This window comes from Bufo gargarizans, chromosome 1, assembly GCF_014858855.1.
Source record: "Bufo gargarizans isolate SCDJY-AF-19 chromosome 1, ASM1485885v1, whole genome shotgun sequence".
Classification (NCBI taxonomy): domain Eukaryota; kingdom Metazoa; phylum Chordata; class Amphibia; order Anura; family Bufonidae; genus Bufo; species Bufo gargarizans.
Genome location: NC_058080.1, coordinates 247,544,988 through 247,566,153, shown reverse-complemented (window position 1 = coordinate 247,566,153; position 21,166 = coordinate 247,544,988). Strand labels below are relative to the sequence as shown.

Genomic DNA, 21,166 nt, shown 5'->3' with positions numbered 1-21,166 from the left:
AAGTGATATACTCTCTGTAACTACTGTTATTATTACTGTTATAGTTTTAGTAAAGTTTCAGTTTTTTTGCATCAGGAGCTGGTGTCCGTGTCGCTTTCCTTATTCCATGAATCTGCTGTATCCTGGGGGTCTCTCCCCGGTTCACGGTCTTACAGTTTTGTGGTCTCTAAATTTGACCTAAATGCTGCTTTTGGCTCAGTCAGCCCAGAACTCTGAAACCATGCTCCAGCTTGGCTGGTTGAAACAGTTTTTATGCAGTTTGCAGTCTAGTTTCAGATGCAGTTTTCCAGCTAAAGTCATAAGTTGATCCAGAAGGAAGGAGAAGCATCATTCCTTTCTTTTGATTATACACTTGGTTTTGGAAAAAAAAATATATAAAAAGCATCAAAAACTAAACTGTATGTGTGGCTCCACTCCAAAAGATACGTCTATCAGGAACTTCCTGTTATTGTGAGATACCTGTGGCATATTTCTAAATGTTACCCTCTGAAAATGAATCTCTACTGCTAAGGAAAGCTACATAATGAAAACAGAATGAGAAGTGCATGTGAAATGACAATAATTATCTTCATCCGTATAAAATATGTACTTAGTAGTAGAAGCATGCACAGACAAATAGAATTTTCAGGATCTTTATTCTTGCATAAATCACAGATGAATGTCTGCCAGGTTGTAAAATATCTAGCAGAATATGTACTACACTGGGTATTTTACCATACTGTGGGCTTTTATAGTCACACTTTGATTTATGTTTGTATAAAAGACTGGTTTATGCAAATCCACATTCATATGTGTGCATACTTCTGAGTGCAGTACCCAGAGGGGGGTACCTGACAACTGTTTGCTGTTTAATGCTTGTCATGCTATTTAACATCATTTTATGTCTTGTATACCCAGTATACTAACATAGTTTGTAAGGATGAAAAAAAAAAACATGTGTCCATCCAGTTTAGGCTGTTATCCAGTAACATCCAGTACTGGGAAGCACAGCCAGGGTTAACAATCCTGTCTCAGCCTTTGCAGGAAGCTTGGGTGTGGATCATCGATCCACCCCTTGCGGAGTATACAGAGTTGAGAGATGAGCATTGGAATCAGTAAGGTATCCTGCTGTATAAGCTATTTAGACTGCAGTGAGGGGAATGCTGTTAAGACACCCTTTACACTTGGACACAACTTGGCTGGTCGTATCTTTTGTGTGCATCAGTTACAAATTACAGGTACAATTGCAAAAGTGAGATTGCCAGCCATAGACTCTGCAGGAAGAGACTTGAGAAATATAAAGAGGAAAGAGTACAATAATTTTCATTGTGCTCAAATCCATACAAAACCATCTGGGGAGATCCACACTGTGTTTTGCTATTGTTGGATGTACCACAACTCCCATTTTGCACTCAAGTAAATAGAGACATTTATTCTGTTACATTTGGCCTGGTAACTGACTCCTTCAACATACATCAGCCATTGCACGCTACATGCCCCACCTTACACCCATACAAACTCTCAGTATCACAGGCACCCTGAATACCATCAGGCAGGAGCCCCAGAACCACGGCTTGCGATTGGGGAAGAAAGGATGCACCCTCCTTTCACTGCACAGCCCTAGGAAGCAACAGTGTAAGGAAGGCAACTGTGATCAACTGTGACAACTGTTACAACCAGAGCCCATACTACTCCCATCCTCGTTACGGCTCCTCCTGGACTTGATTCATGAGAACAAAACTGTTAAGTCCTATATGTTCTCTAAGGCAACTCAGACTGACTGCAGATTAATATAGCTTGCATCTAGTGAGGATTCTACACAGGGGCCTAGTAGGAAAGGGGGCCTACCGAACAAGAAAACTTCATTGCATCCTCATTAGAGATGGCCTTGCGGTTCGCCGGGCTAAATTTGCTCGTTCGCGGTTCGCCGAACATGCGAACATATGGCGATGTCCGCCGGGGACATATTCTTTTGCATTGTGCCAAACTTTGATCTATGACACATCCATCAGGTGGGACAGGACAGCCAATTGAGACGTTTCAGCACATGGACACACCTCCTACCCTATAAATAAACCTGATCTGGCTGCCATTTTACATTTAGTCTTTTGCCAGTGTAGGGAGAGGTTGCTGTGTGAAGCAAGGACAGACTGTTAGAGACAACAAACGCTAGCTAATAGGGCCACAAACATCCTTTTAAGGACTGGTATAGGTGTGCTATCGATAGGTGTGACTTACTGAGGGGTGTGATATACTTATAATTAGGGATGAGCGAACTCGAACTGTATAGTTCGGGTTCGTACCGAATTTTGGGGTGTCCGTGACACGGACCCGAACCCGGACATTTTCGTAAAAGTCCGGGTTCGGTGTTCGTCGCTTTCTTGGCGCTTTTGTGACGCTTTCTTGGCGCTTTTTGAAAGGCTGCAAAGCAGCCAATCAACAAGCGTCATACTACTTGCCCCAAGAGGCCGTCACAGCCATGCCTACTATTGGCATGGCTGTGATTGACCAGAGCACCATGTGACCCAGCCTCTATTTAAGCTGGAGTCACATAGCGCCGCCCGTCACCCTGCGCTGATTAGCGTAGGGAGAGGTTGCGGCTGCGACAGTAGGGCGAGATTAGGCAGATTAACTCCTCCAAAGGACTTGATTAATCGATCAATCTGCAGCTGTGCATCATTGAGCTGCTGAAATTCAAATGCTCACTGTTTTTAGGCTGCCCAGACCGTTTGTCAGTCACTTTTTTCTGGGGTGATCAGCGGCCATTTTGTGTCTTGTGCGGTGCTGCGACCAAGTGCATCCAAGCTGCGACCAAGTGCATTTAACCCTCAATGGTGTGGTTGTTTTTTGGCTAAAGCCTACATCAGGGTGAAGCTGTCACACCAAGTGCATTTAACCAGCAATAGTCTGTTTATTTTTTGGCCATATACTACATCAGGGGCAAGCTGCGCCTGTCACCAAGTGCATTTAACCCTCAATGGTGTGGTTGTTTTTTGGCTAAAGCCTACATCAGGGTGAAGCTGTCACACCAACTGCATTTAACCAGCAATAGTCTGTTAATTTTTTGGCCATATACTAAATCAGGGGCAAGCTGCGCCCGTCACCAAGTGCATTTAACCAGCAATAGTCTGTTAATTTTTTGGCCATATACTACATCAGGGGCAAGCTGCGCCCGTCACCAAGTGCATTTAACCAGCAATAGTCTGTTCATTTTTTGGCCATATACTACATCAGGGGCAAGCTGCGCCTGTCACCAAGTGCATTTAACCCTCAATGGTGTGGTTGTTTTTTTGGCTAAAGCCTACATCAGGGTGAAGCTGTCACACCAACTGCATTTAACCAGCAATAGTCTGTTAATTTTTTGGCCATATACTACATCAGGGGGCAAGCTGCGCCCGTCACCAAGTGCATTTAACCCTCAGTAGTGTGGTTGATCAAGCTGTCACACCAAGTGCATTTAACCAGCAATAGTCTGTTCATTTTTTGGCCATATACTACATCTGGGGCAAGCTGCGCCCGTCACCAAGTGCATTTAACCCTCAGTAGTGTGGTTGGTCAAGCTGTCACACCAAGTGCATTTAACCAGCAATAGTCTGTTCATTTTGGCCATATACTACATCAGGGGCAAGCTGCGCCCGTCACCAAGTGCATTTAACCCTCAGTAGTGTGGTTGGTCAAGCTGTCACACCAAGTGCATTTAACCAGCAATAGTCTGTTCATTTTTTGGCCATATACTACATCAGGGGCAAGCTGCGCCTGTCACCAAGTGCATTTAACCCTCAATGGTGTGGTTGTTTTTTGGCTAAAGCCTACATCAGGGTGAAGCTGTCACACCAAGTGCATTTAACCAGCAATAGTCTGTTCATTTTTTGGCCATATACTACATCAGGGGCAAGCTGCGCCCGTCACCAAGTGCATTTAACCCTCAGTAGTGTGGTTGGTCAAGCTGTCACACCAAGTGCATTTAACCAGCAATAGTGTGGTTATTTTTTGGCCATATCCCAGTCTAATTCTGTCACTAAATCCATACCGGTCACTCAGCGCCTAAATACTAGGCCTCAAATTTATATCCCGCTAAATCTGTCGTTACCGCTGTACTGTTGTGGCTGGGCAAGTTATTTAGTGTCCGTCAAAGCACATTTTTTGTTCAGGGTTGAAATACAATTCCCAATTTAGCAATTTCATAATTTAGTGGTTTCTGCTATATCAGAGCTATTTGAAATCTATCCCTAAAAGGGTATATAATATTCAAGGTGCACATAGGGTCATTCAGAATAACTTCACACACACGCTACTGTGCATTTCCAAGTCTAATTCTGTCACTAAATCCATACCGGTCACCCAGCGCCTAAATACTAGGCCTCAAATTTATATCCCGCTGAATTTGAATACAATACATTGGGCCAAATAATATTTTTGTTGTTGTGGTGAACCATAACAATAAGGAAAACATCTAGTAAGGGACGCGGACGTGGACATGGTCGTGGTGGTGTTAGTGGACCCTCTGGTGCTGGGAGAGGACGTGGCCGTTCTGCCACATCCACACGTCCTAGTGTACCAACTACCTCAGGTCCCAGTAGCCGCCAGAATTTACAGCGATATATGGTGGGGCCCAATGCCGTTCTAAGGATGGTAAGGCCTGAGCAGGTACAGGCATTAGTCAATTGGGTGGCCGACAGTGGATCCAGCACGTTCACATTATCTCCCACCCAGTCTTCTGCAGAAAGCGCACAGATGGCGCCTGAAAACCAACCCCATCAGTCTGTCACATCACCCCCATGCATACCAGGGAAACTGTCTCAGCCTCAAGTTATGCAGCAGTCTCTTATGCTGTTTGAAGACTCCGCTGGCAGGGTTTCCCAAGGGCATCCACCTAGCCCTTCCCCAGCGGTGAAAGACATAGAATGCACTGACGCACAACCACTTATGTTTCCTGATGATGAGGACATGGGAATACCACCTCAGCATGTCTCTGATGATGACGAAACACAGGTGCCAACTGCTGCGTCTTTCTGCAGTGTGCAGACTGAACAGGGGGTCAGGGATCAAGACTGGGTGGAAGACGATGCAGGGGACGATGAGGTCCTAGACCCCACATGGAATGAAGGTCGTGCCACCGACTTTCACAGTTCGGAGGAAGAGGCAGTGGTGAGACCGAGCCAACAGCGTAGCAAAAGAGGGAGCAGTGGGCAAAAGCAGAACACCCGCCGCCAAGAGACTCCGCCTGCTACTGACCGCCGCCATCTGGGACCGAGCACCCCAAAGGCAGCTTCAAGGAGTTCCCTGGCATGGCACTTCTTCAAACAATGTGCTGACGACAAGACCCGAGTGGTTTGCACGCTGTGCCATCAGAGCCTGAAGCGAGGCATTAACGTTCTGAACCTGAGCACAACCTGCATGACCAGGCACCTGCATGCAAAGCATGAACTGCAGTGGAGTAAACACCTTAAAACCAAGGAAGTCACTCAGGCTCCCCCTGCTACCTCTTCTGCTGCTGCCGCCTCGGCCTCTTCCTCTGCCTCTGGAGGAACGTTGGCACCTGCCGCCCAGCAAACAGGGGATGTACCACCAACACCACCACCACCTCCGTCACCAAGCGTCTCAACCATGTCACACGGCAGCGTTCAGCTCTCCATCTCACAAACATTTGAGAGAAAGCGTAAATTCCCACCTAGCCACCCTCGATCCCTGGCCCTGAATGCCAGCATTTCTAAACTACTGGCCTATTAAATGCTGTCATTTAGGCTGGTGGACACAGACAGCTTCAAACAGCTCATGTCGCTTGCTGTCCCACAGTATGTTGTTCCCAGCCGCCACTACTTCTCCAAGAGAGCCGTGCCTTCCCTGCACAACCAAGTATCCGATAAAATCAAGTGTGCACTGCGCAACGCCATCTGTAGCAAGGTCCACCTAACCACAGATACGTGGACCAGTAAGCACGGCCAGGGACGCTATATCTCCCTAACTGCACACTGGGTAAATGTAGTGGCAGCTGGGCCCCAGGCGGAGAGCTGTTTAACGCACGTCCTTCCGCCGCCAAGGATCGCAGGGCAACATTCTTTGCCTCCTGTTGCCACCTCCTCCTTCTCGGCTTCCTCCTCCTCTTCTTCCACCTGCTCATCCAGTCAGCCACACACCTTCACCACCAACTTCAGCACAGCCTGGGGTAAACGTCAGCAGGCCATTCTGAAACTCATATGTTTGGGGGACAGGCCCCACACCGCACAGGAGTTGTGGCGGGGTATAGAACAACAGACCGACGAGTGGTTGCTGCCGGTGAGCCTCAAGCCCGGCCTGGTGGTGTGTGATAATGGGCGAAATCTCGTTGCTGCTCTGGGACTAGCCAATTTGACGCACATCCCTTGCTTGGCGCATGTGCTGAATTTGGTGGTGCAGAAGTTCATTCACAACTACCCCGACATGTCAGAGCTGCTGCATAAAGTGCGGGCCGTCTGTTCGCGCTTCCGGCGTTCACATCCTGCTGCTGCTCGCCTGTCTGCGCTACAGCGTAACTTCGGCCTTCCCGCTCACCGCCTCATATGCGACGTGCCCACCAGGTGGAACTCCACCTTGCACATGCTGGACAGACTGTGCGAGCAGCAGCAGGCCATAGTGGAGTTTCAGCTGCAGCACGCACGGGTCAGTCGCACTACAGAACAGCACCACTTCACCACCAATGACTGGGCCTCCATGCGAGACCTGTGTGCCCTGTTGCGCTGTTTCGAGTACTCCACCAACATGGCCAGTGGCGATGACGCCGTTATCAGCATTACAATACCACTTCTATGTCTCCTTGAGAAAACACTTAGGGCGATGATGGAAGAGGAGGTGGCCCAAGAGGAGGAGGAGGAGGAGGAAAAGGGGTCATTTTTAGCACTTTCAGGCCAGTCTCTTCAAAGTGACTCAGAGGGAGGTTTTTGGCAACAGCAGAGGCCAGGTACAAATGTGGCCAGACAGGGCCCACTACTGGAGGATGAGGAGGACGAGGATGAGGAGGAGGTGGAGTAGGATGAGGATGAAGCATGGTCACAGCGGGGTGGCACCCAACGCAGCTCGGGTCCATCACTGGTGCGTGGCTGGGGGGAAAGGCAGGACAATGACGATACGCCTCCCACAGAGGACAGCTTGTCCTTACCCCTGGGCAGCCTGGCACACATGAGCGACTACATGCTGCAGTGCCTGCGCAACGACAGCAGAGTTGCCCACATTTTAACCTGTGCGGACTACTGGGTTGCCACCCTGCTGGATCCACGCTACAAAGACAATGTGCCCACCTTACTTCCTGCACTGGAGCGTGATAGGAAGATGCGCGAGTACAAGCGCACGTTGGTAGACGCGCTACTGAGAGCATTCCCAAATGTCACAGGGGAACAAGTGGAAGCCCAAGGCCAAGGCAGAGGAGGAGCAAGAGGTCGCCAAGGCAGCTGTGTCACGGCCAGCTCCTCTGAGGGCAGGGTTAGCATGGCAGAGATGTGGAAAAGTTTTGTCAACACGCCACAGCTAACTGCACCACCACCTGATACGCAACGTGTTAGCAGGAGGCAACATTTCACTAACATGGTGGAACAGTACGTGTGCACACCCCTCCACGTACTGACTGATGGTTCGGCCCCATTCAACTTCTGGGTCTCTAAATTGTCCACGTGGCCAGAGCTAGCCTTTTATGCCTTGGAGGTGCTGGCCTGCCCGGCGGCCAGCGTTTTGTCTGAACGTGTATTCAGCACGGCAGGGGGCGTCATTACAGACAAACGCAGCCGCCTGTCTACAGCCAATGTGGACAAGCTGACGTTCATAAAAATGAACCAGGCATGGATCCCACAGGATCTGTCCGTCCCTTGTCCAGATTAGACATTAACTACCTCCCCTTAACCATATATTATTGGACTCCAGGGCACTTCCTCATTCAATCCTATTTTTATTTTCATTTTACCATTATATTGCGAGGCTACCCAAAGTTGAATGAACCTCTCCTCTGTCTGGGTGCCGGGACCTAAATATATGCCAATGGACTGTTCCAATGTTGGGTGACGTGAAGCCTGATTCTCTGCTATGACATGCAGACTAATTCTCTGCTGACATGAAGACAGATTCTCTGTTACGGGACCTCTCTCCTCTGCCTGGGTGCTGGGCCTAAATATCTGACAATGGACTGTTGCAGTGGTGGCTGACGTGAAGCCTGATTTTCTGCTATGACATGCAGACTGATTCTCTGCTGACATGAAGCCAGATCCTCTGTTACGGGACCTCTCTCCTCTGCCTGTGTGCTGGGCCTAAATATATGCCAATGGACTGTTGCAGTGGTGGCTGACGTGAAGCCTCATTCTCTGCTATGACATGCAGACTAATTCTCTGCTGACGTGAAGCCAGATTGTCTGTTACGGGACCTCTCTCCTCTGCCTGGGTGCCGGGGCCTAAATATCTGAGAATGGACTGTTCCAGTGGTGGGTGACGGGAAGCCAGATTCTCTGCTATGGGACCTCTCTCCAATTGATTTTGGTTAATTTTTATTTATTTAATTTTTATTTTAATTCATTTCCCTATCCACATTTGTTTGCAGGGGTTTTACCTACATGTTGCTGCCTTTTGCAGCCCTCTAGCCCTTTCCTGGGCTGTTTTACAGCCGTTTTAGTGCCGAAAAGTTCGGGTCCCCATTGACTTCAATGGGGTTCGGGTTCGGGACGAAGTTCGGATCGGGTTCGGATCCCGAACCCGAACATTTCCGGGAAGTTCTGCCGAACTTCTCGAACCCGAACATCCAGGTGTTCGCTCAACTCTACAGAATTATTAGGCAAATGAGTATTTTGACCACATCATCCTCTTTATGCATGTTGTCTTACTCCAAGGTGTATAGGCTCGAAAGCCTACTACCAATTAAGCATATTAGGTGATGTGCATCTCTGTAATGAGAAGGGGTGTGGTCTAATGACATTAACACCCTATATCAGGTGTGCATAATTATTCCTTTCCTTTGGCAAAATGGGTCAAAAGAAGTACTTGACAGGCTCAGAAAAGTCAAAAATAGTGAGATATCTTGCAGAGGGATGCAGCACTCTTAAAATTGCAAAGCTTCTGAAGCGTGATCATCGAACAATCAAGCGTTTCATTCAAAATAGTCAACAGGGTCGCAAGAAGCGTGTGGAAAAACCAAGGCGCAGAATAACTGCCCATGAACTGAGAAAAGTCAAGCGTGCAGCTGCCAAGATGCCACTTGCCACCAGTTTGGCCATATTTCAGAGCTGCAACATCACTGGAGTGCCCAAAAGCACAAGGTGTGCAATACTCAGAGACATGGCCAAGGTAAGAAAGGCTGAAAGACGACCACCACTGAACAAGACACACAAGCTGCAAGTCAAGACTGGGCCAAGAAATATCTCAAGACTGATTTTTCTAAGGTTTTATGGACTGATGAAATGAGAGTGAGTCTTGATGGGCCAGATGGATGGATTGGTAAAGGGCAGAGAGCTCCAGTCCGACTCAGACGCCAGCAAGGTGGAGGTGGAGTACTGGTTTGGGCTGGTATTATTAAAGATGAGCTTGTGGGGCCTTTTTGGGTTGAGGATGGAGTCAAGCTCAACTCCCAGTCCTACTGCCAGTTTCTGGAAGACACCTTCTTCAAGCATTGGTACAGGAAGAAGTCTGCAAGGTAAGAAAAACATGATTTTCAAGCAGGACAATGCTCCATCACACGCGTCCAAGTACTCCACAACGTGGCTGGCAAGAAAGGGTATAAAAGAAGAAAATCTAATGACATGGCCTCCTTGTTCACCTGATCTGAACCCCATTGAGAACCTGTGGTCCATCATCAAATGTGAGATTTACAAGGAGGGAAAACAGTACACCTCTCTGAACAGTGTCTGGGAGGCTGTGGTTGCTGCTGCACGCAATGTTGATGGTGAACAGATCAAAACACTGACAGAATCCATGGATGGCAGGCTTTTGAGTGTCCTTGCAAATAAAGGTGGCTATATTGGTCACTGATTTGTTTTTGTTTGGTTTTTGAATGTCAGAAATGTATATTTGTGAATGTTGAGATGTTATATTGGTTTCACTGGTAAAAATAAATAATTGAAATGGGTATATATTTGTTTTTTGTTAAGTTGCCTAATAATTATGTACAGTAATAGTCACCTGCACACACAGATATCCCCCTAAAATAGCTAAAACTAAAAACAAACTAAAAACTACTTCCAAAAATATTCAGCTTTGATATTAATGAGTTTTTTGGGTTCATTGAGAACATGGTTGTTGTTCAATAATAAAATTAATCCTCAAAAATACAACTTGCTAATAATTCTGCACTCCCTGTATAGGGAATTTTCCTGTCATTTTCAAAATGACAGTGACAGAGGAAGAGGCAGGACATTCAGCAGGGGAGGTAGGGGTCGGGCAGGTGCACCAGGCCAGAGCCTAAGTGGGAAGTTGGAGAAGGTGCGTGCAATTATGTCAAAGAACGCACCAGAGTTGGTTGAGTGGCTCACTCAGCCTTCCGCTTTAGCACCCTCCTCATCCTCTGTATCAGCACCCTCCTAACTCTCTGCTGTGTGCACTCCCAAATACACCACAACCTCCACCATCACCACCAAAGCCCCTCCACTCGAGTCAGAGGAATTATTTTCTCATCCATTCCCAGACCTTACCGATTCACAGCCATTATTGGCATCTGGTCAGGAAGAGGAGGTAGAAACCCAGCAGTACCCAGATCAGCCCAAGGAGGGTCGTCCACGCTATTGCTGCCTACTCCGAGATCTCTAATGTCAGTGGTGGTGAAGGTGACGATGATGACATGTCGATGGACTTCACGTGGTTGCCCAAAAGAGAGTAAGAGGAGGGAAATTCAGAGGGAGAGACAGAGCAGCAGATAGGGAGGAGAAGCAGGCAGAACTCGCAGTGCACAGGAGGCAAAAAGCAGACTGCAAATGTATCTGGAGCGAGCAGTCCACCATGCACAGTCACATCTAGTGCTCCCAGAACGCCGGCACATGGCTCCGTAGTGTGGGCTTTTTTTAATGTGTCAGCTGCTGACAATAGTGTTGCCATCTGCAGCCTGTGCTGGCAACGCAAAAGTCGCGGTAAGCCCAACTCTCACTTAGGTAAGACCGCCTTAAGAAGGCACCTGGCCTCCCATCACAAAGCCCACTGCGAGCAACACTGTTAGAACCCACAAAGCCACACTCCCGGCGCTCCACGTCCTGCCTCTTCTCCTTCTCCTCTCTCCTCCCATTTGTCCTCCACCTTCCACCGTGCAGTCGTCGCGTTCATCTGGCAAAAGGCAGGCTTCCGTGGCACAAATGTTCGAATGTAAAAAGTTGATGACGCCGGATAATCCTCTTGCCTAATGGCTGACCGCCGGCTTGTTGGAACTGCTTGCCCGCCATTTACTGCCATATAAACTAGTGGACTCGGAGGAATTTAGTAAATTTGTGGATGTACCTCTGGCACACAGTGTCGGTGTCAAGATACATCCGACCACAGACTTGTGGTCTAGCAAACACGGGCAGGGAAGGTACATAACTTTTACTGCCCACTGGGTGAACCTTCTGATGGCTGTCAAGCATGCAACCTGGGGCACCCGTGTGGATTTGGTGTTACCGCCACGGATTGCATGCAGGCCTGCCTCTTCTCCTCCTCCTTCTCCATCCTTCGTCTCCTACTCGGCTGACTCCTCCTTTTCCACTGCTACTTCCTCTTCTGCTGCACCCCCCACAGCTCCCCAGAACCTATTTGACGTGCCAGGTGAGACGTTGCCATGCTGTGCTGCGGCTGTTGTGCCTGGAAGCCAAGAGCCACACCGGTCCTGCACTGCTTTCAGCTCTGTGGTCACAGGCCGATCAGTGGCTATCCCCGCTGAATTTGACAGTTGGTAAAGTAATGTTCAACAACGGTGCCAATCTGCTGAGCGTGCTGAAACAGGGCAAAATGACACACATGCCGTGAATGGCACACGATCTTAGTCGTGCAGTGATTTATTGCCAAATACCCCGGGGTCCAGGACGTCTTGCGGCAGGCCAGGAAAATCTCTGCCCATTTTAGATCTTACACAGTCATGATTCGCCTCACTGATGTTCAGCAGCAACACCATTTGCCCGTCAGACATCTGATTTGTGACTGCCTGATGCGCTGTAACTCCACCTTGGTCTGTTAATGACTACCTGTACGAACTCTGCGGCAGGACAGGTTCTGGGGAGTCCTTTTTCTTTTTCACCGCGCCAGTGGCTACTTATGCACGATGCATGCAGACTTATGCGGCCATTTGATGAGATCACCAAACTGGTCAGTTGCAGCCACAGCGCCATCAGTGACATCGTACCTTAGCCCCTTTCTGGAGCGTGCATTGCATTGTGTCATTGATCAAGCCATCGAGGAGTAGAGCTGAATGAATTCCCAGGGGGGCTACTCCATCTGAGTCAAGTCAGCAGGAGTCTGAAGAGGAGTAAGAAGAGGATGGTGCCTGGGGGAGGAGGAGGAGGATCAAGAAGAGCAGGCTTTAAAACTTTTCTGGGATCCCTTGTGTTGTCTGTGGATGGGGGGAGGAGACCGAGGATGACAATCTCCTAAATGAGGAGCAGGAGCCAGGCCGCTCCACCGCTTCCAATTTAGTGCAAATGGGGGCCTTAATGCTCCAGTGTTTGAAAAATGGCAAGGACCAGCACTGGATGGCAACGTACTTAGACCCCTGGTACAAACACAAAATGGCGGACATGTTACCAGCATAACAGAGGGCTGTCAAAATGCAGCATTTCCAGGCCTTGCTTCGAGAGATGCTGCATTCTGCTGTTGCGGGCGCTGGCAGAGGAATTTCCACCCACAGAGAAACAGTTGCGAGTACCAATCCTACAGCGCATACAAGAAGAGGGTGGTTTGAAGATGCATTGGTAACTTCGGATATGAGATCATTCTTGCAGCCAACCCATCGACAGCTGCCCTACAGATCAAGGCCAACAGGTGTCTGACTTCATTGGGCTAACGGCCAATGTGGACGCTCTGAGAAGTGAGGAATCCCTTGACTACTGGGTGTGCAGGCTTGACCTGTGGTCAGAGCTGGCACAATTTGCCATGGAACTCTTGGCTTGTCCCTCGTCGAGTGTCCTGTCCAAAAGGATGTTCAGCACAGCAGGGGGGATCATGACCGATAAGTGCACCCGCCTAGCTCACGACTACCTCACATTTCTAAAAATGAACGAGGCATGGATCTCGGAGGAATTCAACACCTGTGACGACCACGTGTAATTGAATTTCTGCATGCCAGCCCACACATATCTGCCACCACAAAGAACAAATAATGGTCCCTGTCTTATGTAAATACAACAGCATATAAGGCCTTTTCTGTCCGATGAATGCCTAATGTTTGGGACCTTGGAGGAATTCAACACCTGTGACGATTGACGTGTTATCAAATTATTATAATTTGGCTTTTTTTCAAGAGGTGGGATTTCATTAGCCATGCTTTTAATCCAATTTAATATTTTTTGTTCTTTTAAACATATGTATTTGACATGTATTCGTACTGTCCTGCAGTAAAATTGATATCCATTGACCGTCTAAATACCTTCAGCCACATAATCACTTGATCTTTTATGTATGGTGAATGCATAATTTTTGTGGCCTGTAATCTAACTGGCCAACAGTAAAATTGTTATACGGTGAATGCCTAATTGTTGGGGCTTCGGAGGAATTCAACACCTGTGACGACCACGTGTTTCACCTATTATCATTTAGGGTTTAAGAGGAGGGATTTCGTTAGCTATGTTTTTAATCAAATTTTATATTTTTAGTTCTTTTAATCATATGTATTTGACATTTCTTTGTACTGGCCTGCAGTTAAATTGATATCCAATTACCGTCTAATATACATCCAGCCACATAATCACTTGATGTTTTCTGTCCGGTGAATGCCTAATGTTTGGGGCCTGTACTCCTGTGGGGCCTAAATTAAAATTTTTCTAGGCTGCAGTAGGCCACATTTTTTACAGTTTCCCTGGCCCCTGATTAAAATACATATTTTTTGTGGGAATTTTTGCCATTGATCCCCCTATGGTATGTCACTGTCCATGTTGTGGGACGATTTGTGCACTTCTTGTAAGTATTTGGTGGCTGCAATAATGACCTGAAGGTTTTTCAGGTTTGCCTGCCATTAAAGTGAAAGGGGCCCGCCGCGAACTTGCGGTTCACGAACATTTGATAGCGTTCGAGCGAATGCGTTCGCGAATCGTCCCGGCCGATGTTCGTCCATCACTAATCCTCATGTCTACTTAATTGTATGTGAAGGATTGTTAAACATGCTCATAACGGTTACTGGTGGATTAAAATTTACAAGAAAAGCTTGTACACCATTAAATAACCTTCTAGAAATGGGGCTTTATTATAGGATACTCTCAACAATCTAGTATTTACATAAAAAGGGCCCACACATTTTTCAGGGTCCACCTCTGAACCAGATACCCTATTATTGAGGATGTCCTGTATGTGCAATGATTACAAAAATTACATAAAAGTGTATGTACAGATGTCCTGTATACACAGAGGGTGGGCCCTCAGAATCATTTCCTCTGGTGGGCCCAAGAAACTTCATGTCAACACTGGTAACTATTTTTTTTTTTTTTTTCATCATTCACTAGGGTTTTTCCATGATTTTGATATTGATGACCTATCCTAAGTATAGGTCATCAGAATCAGATCAGTGGGGGTCTGACTGTGGCTGCCTAGCAGTATATTAAGCACAGTGCCGTACATTGGATAGCAGCTGTACTTTCTGTTGCAGCTCAGCCCCATTCACTTCATCGGTCACTATGCCTAGGCCACATGACCGATGAATTTGACATCACTGACCTGGGAAGAGGCTGCTGCGCTCACTGGAACGCTGCAGTCTCTTAAGGCCTCTTTCACACGGGCGTCAGTTTTTTTTGCCCGGATAAGAGGCGGGTGCATTGCGGGAAAATGCGCGATTTTTCAGCGCGAGTGCAAAACATTGTCATGCGTTGCACTCGCGTGAGAAAAATCGCGCATGTTTGGTACCCAAACCCGAACTTCTTCACAGAAGTTCGGGCTTGGGATTGATGTTCTGAAGATTGTATTATTTTCCCTTATAACATGGTTATAAGGGAAAATAATAGCATTCTGAATACAGAATGCATAGTAATACAGCGCTAGAGGGGTTAAAAAAAAAAATGAAAATTTTTTTTTACTCACCTTAGTCCATTTGAGAGCGAAGCCGGCATCTCCTTGTGTCTCCTCTGCTGAACAGGACCTGGGGTGAGCTGCTGCATTAAATAGAGGTTAAGGACCTTTGATGACGTCACTCCGGTCATCACATGGTACGTCACATGATCTTTTACCATGGTGATTCACCATGGTAAAAGACCATGTGATGACCGGAGTGACGTCATCAAAGGTCCTTAACCTCTATTTAATGCAGCAGCTCACCCCAGGTCCTGTTCAGCAGAGGAGACACAAGGAGATGCCGGCTTCGCGATCAAGTGGACTAAGGTGAGTTAAAAAATTTTTAATTCTTTTTAATTTTTTTTTAACCCCTCTAGCGCTGTTTTACTATGCATTCTGTATTCAGAATGCTATTATTTTCCCTTATAACCATGTTATAAGGGAAAATAATAATGATTGGGTCTCCATCCCGATCGTCTCCTAGCAACCGTGCATGAAAATCGCACCACATCCGTACTTGCTTGCGGATGCTATGCGATTTTCACGCTTCCCATTCACTTCTATGGGGCCTGCGTCGCGTGAAAATCGGACAATATAGAGCATGCTGCGATTTTCACTCAACGCACAAGTGATGCGTGAAAATCACCGCTCATGTGCACAGCCCCATAGAAATGAATGGGTCAGGATTCAGTGCGGGTGCAATACGTTCACCGCACGCATCGCACCCGCACGGAAAACTCGCCCGTGTGAAAGGGGCCTAAAACAGCTGACTGGTGCAGGGCCGCCTGCAGAAATTTTATGGACTCTTCAAGTAGTAGTATTGTGTCTGGAAATATTGATATTTTATGCTAAGCTTCTCTGTTTGGTCGAATTAATTAATGTATAGAGCAATATTGAAAGAAAAAAACTATTGGACCCTAAAGTAGAGACTGAGGACTTGACAGACTGTCAACAAAAAGAGTATAGCCATCTTAGCTCAAATCTATTGTTGTGCGAGTGTAGTATAGAATATTTCTAAGGCTATTTTCACACTGTCGGATGCGTCCTGCCGCTATTTCGCCGTGCCGCCGGACTGCCGCTCCGTCCCTATTGGCTATAATGGGGACAGGGGAGGAGCTCCAGCGCAGCACGGCAGTGCACGGCGAAAGGCCGCCAGACCGCGAACTGCCGTGCTGCGCCGGAGCTCCGCCCCCGTCCCCATTATAGTCAACGGGGACAGAACAGAGGTCCGGTGGCACGGCTAAATAGCGGCAGGACGGATCCAACAGGGTGAACAGCCTGTCGGATCCGTCCTGCCACTAGTGTGAAAGTACACTAAGCCAGCAGTTATTAAATAACAGAAGTTGCAGTCAGACATTTTTTGGAATCACATTTTAGTATATAAGAACACCATAACCATGGTAACATATGACTATATCATGTGAGTAGCTATACAGGTCACAACAAATCAAGTTGTAAAGATATAAATCAGATCTGAATTATTTATGTAATTATTCATAAAGTGCATTTACATTTTGCTTGATGTGGTTCACAGATGGAAAGATTGAAGGTAATTCTACTGCTAACCAGAGCAATGTCCCTGAAATTCCAGAAAATTCTTCCGATAAAATGCCAACAGAAAATACAGGTTTGTGAATACCCTCATGAGTATACTCATGATGATGATTTATAATATGTTGCTGTGATGGCTTGCAATGCCATGTATAAGAACTTAGGCCCGCAGGTGAACGCATTGCACCCGCACTGAATCCGGACCCATTCACTTCAATGGGGCTGTTCAGATGAGCGGTGATTTTCACGCATCATTTGAGAACAGCATGTTCTATATTCTGCGTTTTTCACGCAACGCAGGCCCCATAGAAATGAATGGGTCTGCATGAAAATCGCAAGCATCCGCAAGCAAGTGCATGGTTGCTAGAAGATGATGTAAGTAAATTGATAAAAGTCAATTTACTGTATTATTTTCCTTGACCCTTATAACATGGTTATAAGGGAAAATAATAGCATTCTTAATACAGAATGTTTACAAAAATGTGGCTTTAGGGGTTAATAAATAAAAACAAATTAACTCACCTCATCGTGTTGTTCGCGCAGCCGGCATCATCTTCTTTCAGGACCTGCCAAAGGACCTTTGATGACGTAATCACGCTCACCACGTGGTTAGTGCGATCACGTAATCAAAAGTCCTTTGGCAGGTCCTGAAAGAAGAAGAAAGAAGAAGATGCCGGCTGCGAAAAACAGGATCAGGTTATTAAAAAATATATATATTTATTAACCCCTAAAGCCACATTTTAGTAAGCATTTTGTATTAAGAATGCTATTATTTTCCCTTAACACCATGTTATAAGGGTCAGGGAAAATAATACAGTAAATTGACTTTTATCAATTTACTTACATCATCTCCTAAGAATGCTGTTATTTTCCCTTATAACGATGCTATAAGGCAAAATAATAAAATATACAGAACACCTAACCCAAACCCGAACTTCTGTGAAGAAGTTCGGGTCTGGGTACCACAGTCAGTTTTTTAGCACGCGCGTGCAAAACGCATTGCACCAGCGGGATAAAAACAGTATATCGGAAATTGCCTACTCAGATGATTTTCCCTGATCGCAGACGCAATGCATCCGGACCTAATTCGGACGCACTCGTCTGCAAGGGACCTTAAAGTGTGATATAGGTGCATCTCAATAAATTAGAATATCATCATAAAGTTCATTTATTTCTGTAATTCAATTAATATTGAATTACACACAGAGTGACTTATTTCAAACATTTATTTATTTTAATGTTGATGATCAATGCTTATGGCTAATGAAAACCCAAAAGCTTTTTTCTCATTTTCTGAGATACTTGTGAAAAAAATTCTATGTTGTAGACTCATTGGGGGACATTTACTAAGCATGTATCGCCAGAATTATGGTGTAAAATGCGCCAAAAAGAATGGCGTTTTGATTTGTGCCAAATATATCAACAGTTTTCTCCAGAATTTATACCATAAAGAATGCATCACTCCAGAAATGAGTTACAGTTGCAAGAAAAAGTATGTGAACCCTTTGGAATGATATGGATTTCTGCACAAATTGGTCATAAAATGTGATCTGATCTTCATTTAAGTCACAACAATAGACAATCACAGTCTGCTTACACTAATAACACACAAAGAATTAAATGTTACCATGTTTTTATTGAACACACCATGTAAACATTCACAGTGCAGGTGGAAAAAGTATATGAACCCTTGGATTTGATAACTGGTTTAACCTCCTTTGGCAGCAATAACTCCAACCAAACGTTTCCTGTGGTTGCAGATCAGACGTGCACAATGGTCAGGAGTATTGCTTGACCATTCCTCTTTACAGAACTGTTTCAGTTCAGCAATATTCTTGGGATGTCTGGTGTGAATCGCTTTCTTGAGTTCTAACACAGCATCTCAATCGGGTTGAGGTCAGGACTCTGACTGGGTCACTCCAGAAGGCGTATTTTCTTCTGTTTAAGCCATTCTGTTGTTGATTTACTTCTATGCTTTTGGTCGTTGTCCTGTTGCAACACCCATCTTCTGTTGAGCTTCAGCTGGTGGACAGATGGCCTTAAGTTCTCCTGCAAAATGTCTTGATAAACTTGGGAATTAATTTTTCCTTCGATGATAGCAATCCGTCCAGGCCCTGACGCAGCAAAGCAGCCCCAAACCATGATGCCCCCACCACCATACTTCACAGTTGGGATGAGGTTTTGATGTTGGTGTGCTGTGCCTCTTTTTCTCCACACATAGTGTGTTTCTTCCAAACAACTCAACTTTGGTTTCATCTGTCCACAGAATATTTTGCCAGTACTGCTGTGGAACATCCAGGTGCTCTTGTACAAACTGTAAATGTGCAGCAATGTTTTTTTTGGACAGCAGTGGCTTCCTCTGTGGTATTTGCTAACAGGGATGTTAGCATATGTCAGAGACTTTTGTAAGTCTTTAGCTGACACTCTAGAATTCTTCTTCACCTCATTGAGCAGTCTGCGCTGTGCTTTTGCTTTACAGGACGGCCACTCCTAGGGAGAGCAGCAGCAGTGCTGAACTTTCTCCATTTATAGACAATTTGTCTTACCATGGACTGATGAACAGCAAGGCTTTTGGAGATACTTTTATAACCCTTATCAGCTTTATGCAAGTCAACAATTCTAAATCGCAGGTCTTATAAGAGCTCTTTTGTGCGAGGCATCATTCGCATCAGGCAATGCTTCTTGTGAAAAGCAAACCCAAAACTGGTGTGTGTTTTTTATAGGTCAGGGCAGCTGTAACCAACACCTCCAATCTCATCTCATTGATTGGACTCCAGTTGGCTGACACCTCACTCCAATTAGCTCTTGGAGATGTCATTAGTCTAAGGGTTCACATACTTTTTCCACCTGCACTGTGAATGTTTACATGGTGTGTTCAATAAAAACATGGTAACATTTAATTCTTTGTGTGTTATTCGTTTAAGCAGACTGTGATAGTCTATTATTGTGACTTAGATGAAGATCAGATCAGATTTTATGACCAATTTGTGCAGAAATCCATATCATTCCAAAGGGTTCACATACTTTTTCTTGCAATTGTATAAATGTCAAAGTCGGTGGGGCTACCAAATTGGCGCATATTACGCCTCATTTATCATCCTCTTATCGACAGAAATAACTCCAAATGTTGCTGACAATTAAGCCAGCTTATGTGGTGGTGTTTTGTGTAAAAAGTCGCATTTATTGCAGAAAGATGTTACTTTTTGTCAAAAAGTCGCATTTATGAAAAGAAAACCAACTTGTGGGAACAAGTGATAGGTAAGTATTACAACAGGGTGCACTTATTTTTTCAAATAGAAATGAGCTAAACAGCAGGGTTTTGACAGTAAACTGACATCCAACTAAAACAAAACAATAACGAAAATATCCTGAGTCTGAGACAAAAGGCGCAATTTACCACTGTCACAATGTCACAAATATGCTTCAAAAATCGCAAATATGCTTAAAATGTCTAAAGTGTGGTCTGGCAGGGGTGGTGGCTGCAATGGCACATTTTAGTTTTAAAAAGTCGCATTTTAGTGCCATTGGTTTTAAAATGTCAAAAATAGAGAGAAATTGGCGGATAATCAGGTTTATATTTTAAAACGTCACATTTAAAAAGTGGTGTGCATCTTTTAATATATGAGGTGAAACAAATAACCAATTTTTAACACAAAACACCTGCAAAGGTTTCCTAAGCAATTAAATAGTACGTCAGTCTGGTTCAGTAGGCTGCACAATCATGGGGAAGGCATGGATATTGATGGAAACTTGAGTGGAAGGAAAACATTTGGTAGAAAAAGGTGCACAAGTAACAAGGATAACAGCAGCCTTGTTTGTCTATTCACGTATTTTGGGGAGATTCACAAGGAGTGGACTACAGCTGGAGTCAATGAAATATATGTAGAGCAGCACACAGTACCTTCAATTATGGAGTATCAGGAATGCATCAGCCAGTCCAATTACCCTGATCCATAGGGATTATAACGTCATCAACCACAAAAGATATGATGGCAGCATCTCCAATCCAATAAGGCTTTATTCACGCACGGTGCATGAGACAGTACACACGGTCCGGTTACAGCAGCATTTCGGCTACATAATAGCCTTTATCAAGCTAACAAAGAAGTGTTCAATAGGGCTATATAAAACACCCAAAATCGCTCCTCCCATCCCAAATTTACCAATAAAATGCCTAATTGCAAATAGATAAAAGCAGTGTACAAAAAAGTTCACCTTTACCATCTGTGCAATACTTCTGTGTCATTATACATAGCCAATCTGTGCACACATATTTTACCTTAAAAGGTGGATGCAGCTGGACACCTCATCGCATTTTTATAGAAGTCCACTTGGCGTTCTATAAGTTCTACTGCGCATACTCATTGCCTCTATGTACAAAGCCTGCCTAGCGCTCCATAGACTATACTGCGCCTGCTCCGCGCTCAATGTGAATCGTCATTATTCTGACCAATTCTGTGTAGGGACCAATGTCACGTGT

At 45.6% G+C, this 21,166-nt stretch overlaps 1 protein-coding gene across 3 annotated transcripts in view; it reads left to right on the top strand.

The window, feature by feature from the left end:
• EMCN (endomucin) overlaps positions 1-21,166 on the top strand; it is a 243,362-nt gene that overhangs the window by 183,486 nt on the left and 38,710 nt on the right. For all 3 annotated transcript variants that reach the window (XR_006390945.1, XM_044302421.1, XM_044302425.1), the window contains exon 7: positions 16,670-16,762. Coding sequence is in view for 2 of the 3 variants with exons in the window: in XM_044302421.1 (XP_044158356.1) it covers positions 16,670-16,762 (93 nt within the window). In the remaining variant the exon portion in view is untranslated. The remainder of the gene's footprint in view (positions 1-16,669; positions 16,763-21,166) is intronic.